A 7105-nucleotide genomic window follows, 5' to 3' on the forward strand; every position below is an offset into this window, starting at 1 on the left:
TAGAAAGGTAAACCTGAGTGCTGCATGTGAACATACAGCATAATTTCTTCTTCTCTTTAATTTTTTTTTTTGTATAAAATACATGCATAATATCCTTCCCCAAATACATGTCCCAGGAAGCACTAACTCCTCACCATTTAATAGCAAACAGGTCTTCTTGTGGTGAAAACTCCCAGTTTTTGTAACCTTGCAGCCAGATGAACAGTAAAAAGGCTGAAGACTCTGCTCCTGTGCTGAGCTGTGATGCAGTAGATCCATGTGCTGGATTTACCAGCCTGGCTGTGGAGCTGCACAGACATGTCCTTCAGGTTCAGAGGGCATTAGCTCAGCTGCAGCACTACATGACACAGGGCTGGTTTATGCATGGGTGTCCATATTGGGTGTACCTGTTATTTCACAGCCATTTGTGTACAGGGAACGCTCAGAAATAGTGGGAGGAAGAAAGAAATAGTGGGGGAGATAGAAGAGGGAAGGGTTTTGTACATTGGCTAAATAGAGCTTTGGAGCGAGAACTTGGGATCAGATAAGGAATTGATGCATTGAGCACTTGGAGGGGTCAAGAATTGCACCAGGTTCATCTTGTCTGCTAAGAGATATGAACCCAGCACAAAGTTTCAGTTCTGGAGATAGAACAGAATAGACGCAGTCCATATCTATGAGGATCAAAAGTGCATCTGGAAAAGAAAACTTTATATTTGAATCTAATCAATCGGAGTTTGCTATCTTTGCAAAGACAATATTCTCATGCATTTGACTTTTTCTTCTGCTTACAAAGCACGTGGATGTTTGGTGAAGGGTGGAGCAAGATCTTTCACCAGCCGTTTGTGTGCAAAGCAACTAGCAGCAAGAATTCCTGGCTAAGGGTGTCCTGTCACACACCATTAGGAAAAAATGAAATGGATATGGATCAGAGTGAGTGCTGACATCTCAGGTCACTCACCCGAGAGCCAGCAGTCCTCCGGATCCCAGGGAGGGGATGTATGGGGGGATTGGTGGCAAAAGGTGCGTTTCTTCTCCTTTGCAGTAGGACACGTGACCTCTGCACTTGCACATCCCACATGCTCCTGCTGACCTGCTTAGCAGATGTTTGGTTTGAAGAAAAAACAGAGTCTCTGCAGTGTGCCTCTAGAATGTGTATCACCTGTTCAACACCTCTTGAACAAAACAACGTGCCCCGTAGTGGTTGTAGTATGTGGGAACTGAGTGCAAATCTTCACCCTGAAAGCTTTTTGGTTAAGTCTTGACTTTTTCAGCTCCCAAGGTGTTATGGATGTTATTGTTTCCTTTACAAATTTTCTTTATTTTTTGTTGAGTAATGCAAATTTCAGTGGTTCCAGGGTGTCCCCTCCTCCTCTGCCTTTTCCCTGACAACCTCAAATGAGGGTGGGGAAGAATGAGTGGGAAAAGGAAGAGGAGGGGATTCCCCAAAATCAAGCGAAACATTTATAGAATGGGTGAACCTATAGAATGGGTGAATTGTTCATATATATGTCCTGAATTTCATATATATGTATCTTGAGGTAACAAGGATGTGCTGACATGTATGCTGTCTAACTCTGGCTGTGACATGCAGTGCTGGAGCCTTTGGGACAGATGAGGTCTCCCATCCTGTGCAGTGATTTGGCATTACCCTCCTCTGTGATACCTGCCATGTTTGGGTCTGTCTCTGTTTATCTGCTCTCGGTGAATCATTTCATGGAGCTGTTTCCGCTTTCCTCCCCTTCCAGTGTTTGTCCCAAGCACAGGCACCGTGTGTGCTTGCAGCCAGACAGTCCTGACCAGTGACCGCTTTGTTGTTGTTTGTGAAGCAGTAAATCAGCTGCACTGTGATAAATAGAAATGCTGCGTGGGATTCCCTTTCTTTAAATAACTCGGTCTCCTTTTGCACAGAAAATGCTAAAAGTGGGACTCTTGGTAAGAGGCAGATAAAGCCAAACGCTGTTCAGGACCCCTCTCCCTGCCTTGAGGCTTAGTGCTCTCCTCCAGGGGGTGTGTATGAGTTTGCTGATGAACTTTTCCAGCACTCTCTGCAGCTCTGGGTCAAAGACACAGCTGGGCAGAAAGGCGAATTTGTTCTCCACAGCCTTCTCAGCCCTTTGTTCTCTGAATGTGCTGGTAAAAGGCTGTTTTTCCTGTTTCATCTCTCTTCTGGGTCACTTTGGTGTAATCAGGGCTGGTTACAGAGCCTGTGATGCCTGCTGCCTCTGATGTGCTGCACAGTCCCAGAGCAAGGGCAGACACTGGGGCTCCCCCAAGTCGCCACAGTTGGGTACCCCTCACTGCAAGGCTCCTCCAGTTTTCAAAGAAATCTTCTGGTTGGAGATGGACAGCCAGCCAGCAGCACCTGGCTGGGGCAAAGGGACATGTCACTGGCACGGACTTCTGTGGTTGCCTTCCACCTGGCCCGTGCAGCCTTGCCTGGGTAGCACAGCACACATGTCCCCTGTAGATGGGCTGCTGCTGCACAGGAGATCACGCTCAAGGTATCAGGGTGAAATATTTAAGGCTTACGGATGTTTACTTTGCCCCAGTGCTTATTCTCCAGGAGTCCCCTTGGAGCTCCTTCCAGGGAGAGGAGGCTGGGGCTGGGTGGAGCGAGTGACACGAGGAATAAACAGATGTAAAAACTCAGTTTTGTGTGAACGGGGAGTTGACATGAGCATGCAGCCTTGCCGATCTGCTTGCTTTGCTCGTGTGCTACCCCAGTGCAGCCTCAGAGCCAAGCCTGCTCTCTGCCACGCGAATTTGCCCTGCTGCCCTCCTCAGTTGGAGCAGCCTGCGTGGCTTTCCCCTCCTATTAACTGGGAGAGCGGATCAGCCCCCTTACACAGGCAATGCTGGTGTGAATGCCGTGATGTTCCTCCACTTTCTCTCTGTGTGTGTTCACATTATGATCAGCTCTGCCAGGACTAACAACCTATTCCACGCTCCAATGTGTTAGCGAGTGCCGGGACTCCACAGAGTGCGTGGGACTCCCCCTCCCTCAGGGATGCGTGAATCCCTGCACGGAGCCTCACACGTGTTGCATCTAACCTTGGGGCAGAAGGGGGTTGCATGTGGGCCCAAGAGCTGCAGTAGAAAACCGCAGAGATATTTGTGTGAATTTCCTTTTTCTTTCTTTTTTTTTTTTTTTCCCCTGGTTGTCTGTTCCTCTCTCCTGATTTACTGCATGTGCTCACGTGGCCTTGGAAAGGGGGGTTCTCAAACTGTTTTGCTTCCAAAAGGAAAAGAAGCTGGCAGGCATTCATATTTCAGTTCTCAAGTTATGTAGGTTAAAGTCTCCCAGTGGGAAAACGGAAGATATGAGAGAGCAGATTGCGGGTGGTGATACTCGCTAGAAGGAAAACAGAAAAAGGGAGCACGGATTTCTAGAGCTACAACCAGACGATTGTGAGGTTTGAGAGGTATGTTTTCTATCTGCTATTAGAACATAATTTCCATTGATTTGATTCAATTTGTGATCAAATGCCTCATTGTAGCTTAAGTAATAGCAGGAATGACTCGTTGCGAAGCAGATTCTAAGCCACCAGTTGTTTGTGTGTGGAGGGGGGGGAGTGTGTTTGTCAATGAAACCTTGTTCTCAGTAACGTAGCTAAAATTAATGATGGTGTGGTCATTATATGTAATGCTTTGTGACTAGTTCTGAGATTTCAGCTTCTGTAGGTTAAAGTGAGGGTCTCAGAACATAAGAATTAAGGGTGAAATGGGCTCCTGACCCTCTCCTGAATCTTCGTCATCCCCAAACAAAAAACTTTCCTCACGTTTAGGACCTGTTTGATTACAGAGCGTGGGCTTGTGATCCAGTATTTGTGACTTTAAACACCAGCACTTTGCAGAAATGTACATTAATATTCCCCTATTGAATTTTCCTTGTTGAGACAATATAACTAAAATTAAATTTTTGTCAGTATATTCAAAGTAGCATATTGCATATTTTATATTGAGCAAATTATAAGCTTTATCTCAACTGTTAATACAGAAAAATGTGTTTAAAATGATCAGTTGCCTGCTGTAAATGAGAGATCATTACCCGACTCTGATGTCTTGGTCAAAATCTCTGTTGTTTTTAGGGCCCCTTGAGAATTCTTAAATGCCTAACTGGTTCCATAAGGACTTGATTAAAAATGAATTGTCTGTTTCTATTATATAAAATAAAAGATTTGGGTATGATGTCCTCTTTATTGACCATAAAGTCTTAAAGTTTGAAAAATGCCCTGGTTAGAGCGCAGACACGAGCTCTTGATCTAGAGCAAAGACAGACATGTTAATTAACTCTCCTATTTTAGCTGCTTTGTAGCTAATTTTTTTCCTACTGAAACCCAGTCCTGATCTTTCTAAATGTATGACAAATATTACTGTTAAACCCAATGCCTGCAAGGACCGAGTACTTGACTGTCTATTGCATGTATCTACATTGAAAATATTTCTTTTACTCTTCTGATTAAAAGTCACCATGAGGGCAGGAGATGCAGATTTGCTTTGAGAAGGACTCTGACAATAAATGACATTTTGCAAATGTCTTTGTACGCAGCCCTTGCTTTCCTACTAGCCTTGTTAAAAGGCTGCTTTCATGCCTGTGAAGTCCCAGAAGACGCTCAGGTGTGAAGTACCTGATCCCCACTGGCAAGTGGTACCTTTCTACATTATTTTAACTGTGCAGAGTGCTGAAAATAGTATGAGAAAGCTGAGAAAAGGATCATGAGGAGTTTCAGTGCTGCCTTTGGTCACGGAAGTTCCTGAAGTATCTCCAGCTCTTGAGTCAATAATCTTCCCGCTCTGCTGGATACAGAAAGCACCATTACAGATAAAGTCCAGCTGCCTACTTCTCTGCCAGGCTAATTAAAAAGTGCTGTGACCTCCCTAGGGCTAATTGTGTCCTGTCAGTGGGACGGAGGAAAGGAGTCCAGCAGGGTTGCCTTGTATTTCAGCATTCAGCTTACTGACATAATTTGAAATGGTTTTTATTTTATTGTGACTGCGTGCAGAATGCATCTCTAACACACGGTTTCTGATCTGCAGGTGAGCTGTGTGGTAGAAAAGTGCTGCTAGCACATGAATTTCCTGCAGAACCTCCTTTTCCACCAGGGCCAACATGCAGAGCAACGACTCCCTGGTTGCCACCACCAGAGAAACTCTCCAAGTCCTCTACACAGCACTGACAAACTCCTCGGCTGCGTTGCGCTCGCCCCCTCCCTGCCCGCTGACCTCTTCAGATTACCAGTTTTCGCTGATTCCAGCACTCTTCTCTGTGGTTTTTCTTCTGGGGTTGGTTGGTAACAGCGTGGTGGTCGCGGTGCTTTGCCGTCAAAGTGGACCCAAAACAGTTGCTAATATCTACATTTTCAACCTGGCCTTGGCTGATTTGCTGTGCCTCACCACTCTTCCCTTCTGGGCTACGTACTACGCGCAGGGGTACAACTGGCTCTTTGGGTCTCTGATGTGCAAAATCTCCAGTTCTGTCCTGTGCTTGAACATGTTTGCAAGTATATTTTTCATTACATGTATGAGCGTGGACCGGTACCATGCTATTGTCCATCCTATTCGCTCTCAGAGAAGAACTCCACAACAAGCTTATTTTATAGCATTAGTTGTGTGGGGCCTTGCCTGTTTGTCCTCCCTTCCAACTTTTTATTTCCGTGACACTCACTACATTGAAAGCTTGGGGGTCAATGCTTGCATTATGGCTTTTCCTCACGAGAATTATGCAAAATGGTCTGTGGCAACAGCCTTCCTGAAAAATGCACTAGGCTTCTTCATCCCTTTGACAGTGATCACCACATGCTACATCTGGATCAGGAGGCACTTGCTCAAAGCACAGGAGTTTGGGAAAAACAAGCAGAAGAGGGACAAAGTCCTAAAGCTGGTGGCTGCTGTTGTGGTGGCCTTCTTAATTTCCTGGCTTCCATTCCACATGTTAACGTTCTTAGATGCCTTGGCTCATATGAACATCATTAACAACTGTGATGTGACAGGGATCATCGACACAGCGCTGCCATTCGGCATCTGCATGGCATTCACCAACAGCTGCATCAACCCCTTGCTGTACTGCTTTATTGGGAACCAGTTCCAGGAGAAGCTGCATCGCTTGTTTAAGCGACGAGTTTATCAGTTCAACAGCCATCGAGAGAGCTCTTCTTTGAGGAAAGGGAGCTGCTTCAGAGATGCTGAGATGCCTGTGGGCAGGGCAGGGGGGCCCGAGTCCTTGCTGTAGGTGCTGGGGCATGATGTGGGTCGATGTCCGTGCAGCAGTGTCCCTGCAGTGGTGACACTCCTCTCTTCTGTTCCCTTTGTTTCGTGCTCATTCATTCACCAGCTGTTTGAAGGAGAATCTGTTTTTCTCATGCACGGGGATTTATTCTTCCTTCCTTTCCACAATGAGCACTTAACTTTTACATAGAGGGAAGATTCGGGCAAATAAATATATTGATGGCATTTTAAATATCAGCTTGTGCATGGCTGAGGTCAGGCGAGTGTTTAGTGTAACACAAAAAGACAAAGCATAACAAAGGGCCATTGCACAATAGCCGCAATTGCATAGGTGCTGAGTATTATACCCTAAGCTGATTTTCTAAAAGAGATTCTCAGAAGAGAATATGTAATAAGGCAGTGATGATACTTCTGTACCTATCTGTAAGAAAATATTTTGACCTTTATTTTTTTTTATATATATATATATATATATTTTTTTTTTAAATATATGACTAGAGATGTCGTATGTAAAAATGCATGAAATATACCTCTTGCTTGCTTGGGCTTGAGATTCTGAGAACAGGTGGAGACATGGTTCTGCAAACTGCTGGAGGCAGGACAGTATTCTTCGGGGAAAGTGCAAGCACATGCATGTTTTTATACCCTTCTCATAACAGGTAACAGGTTTGCAGGCCAGATGCTCCTTTGCTTTGATTCAGTGTGGTCACTTTTGACAGTAATGCCCCAGGAACTGGACATGCTGTATCCCACTGCTATGTGGACACGCTGAGTCCCAAACACTGTCCAGCAGCCTTCTGGGAAAGGACTTGCTGATTGTCTAGACTTTTTGTCTTTTAAATGTTAATTACTACTGTAATTTTGTGGTACTGTCTACAGAAAACCTAAGTGACTCTGT

The 7105-nt window shown here is 45.1% G+C and overlaps 1 protein-coding gene across 1 annotated transcript; it reads left to right on the forward strand.

Moving 5' to 3' along the window:
• Positions 1–3103: 3103 nt before the first annotated feature.
• Positions 3104–6612, forward strand: AGTR2 (angiotensin II receptor type 2). Its single transcript, XM_026848594.1, has 2 exons — positions 3104–3404; positions 5020–6612. The coding sequence occupies exon 2, from the start codon at positions 5093–5095 to the stop codon at positions 6209–6211; it is 1119 nt and encodes a 372-aa protein (XP_026704395.1). The 5' UTR covers positions 3104–3404; positions 5020–5092; the 3' UTR covers positions 6212–6612.
• Positions 6613–7105: the final 493 nt, after the last annotated feature.

Source organism: Athene cunicularia, assembly GCF_003259725.1.
Source record: "Athene cunicularia isolate RWA chromosome 4 unlocalized genomic scaffold, athCun1 chr4_part3, whole genome shotgun sequence".
Lineage (NCBI taxonomy): Eukaryota > Metazoa > Chordata > Aves > Strigiformes > Strigidae > Athene > Athene cunicularia.

What these genes read in the sequence shown, in the direction of transcription:
- AGTR2 (XM_026848594.1), top strand. Translation starts at nt 5,093, where the DNA reads ATGCAGAGCAACGACTCCCTGGTTGCCACCACCAGAGAAACTCTCCAA.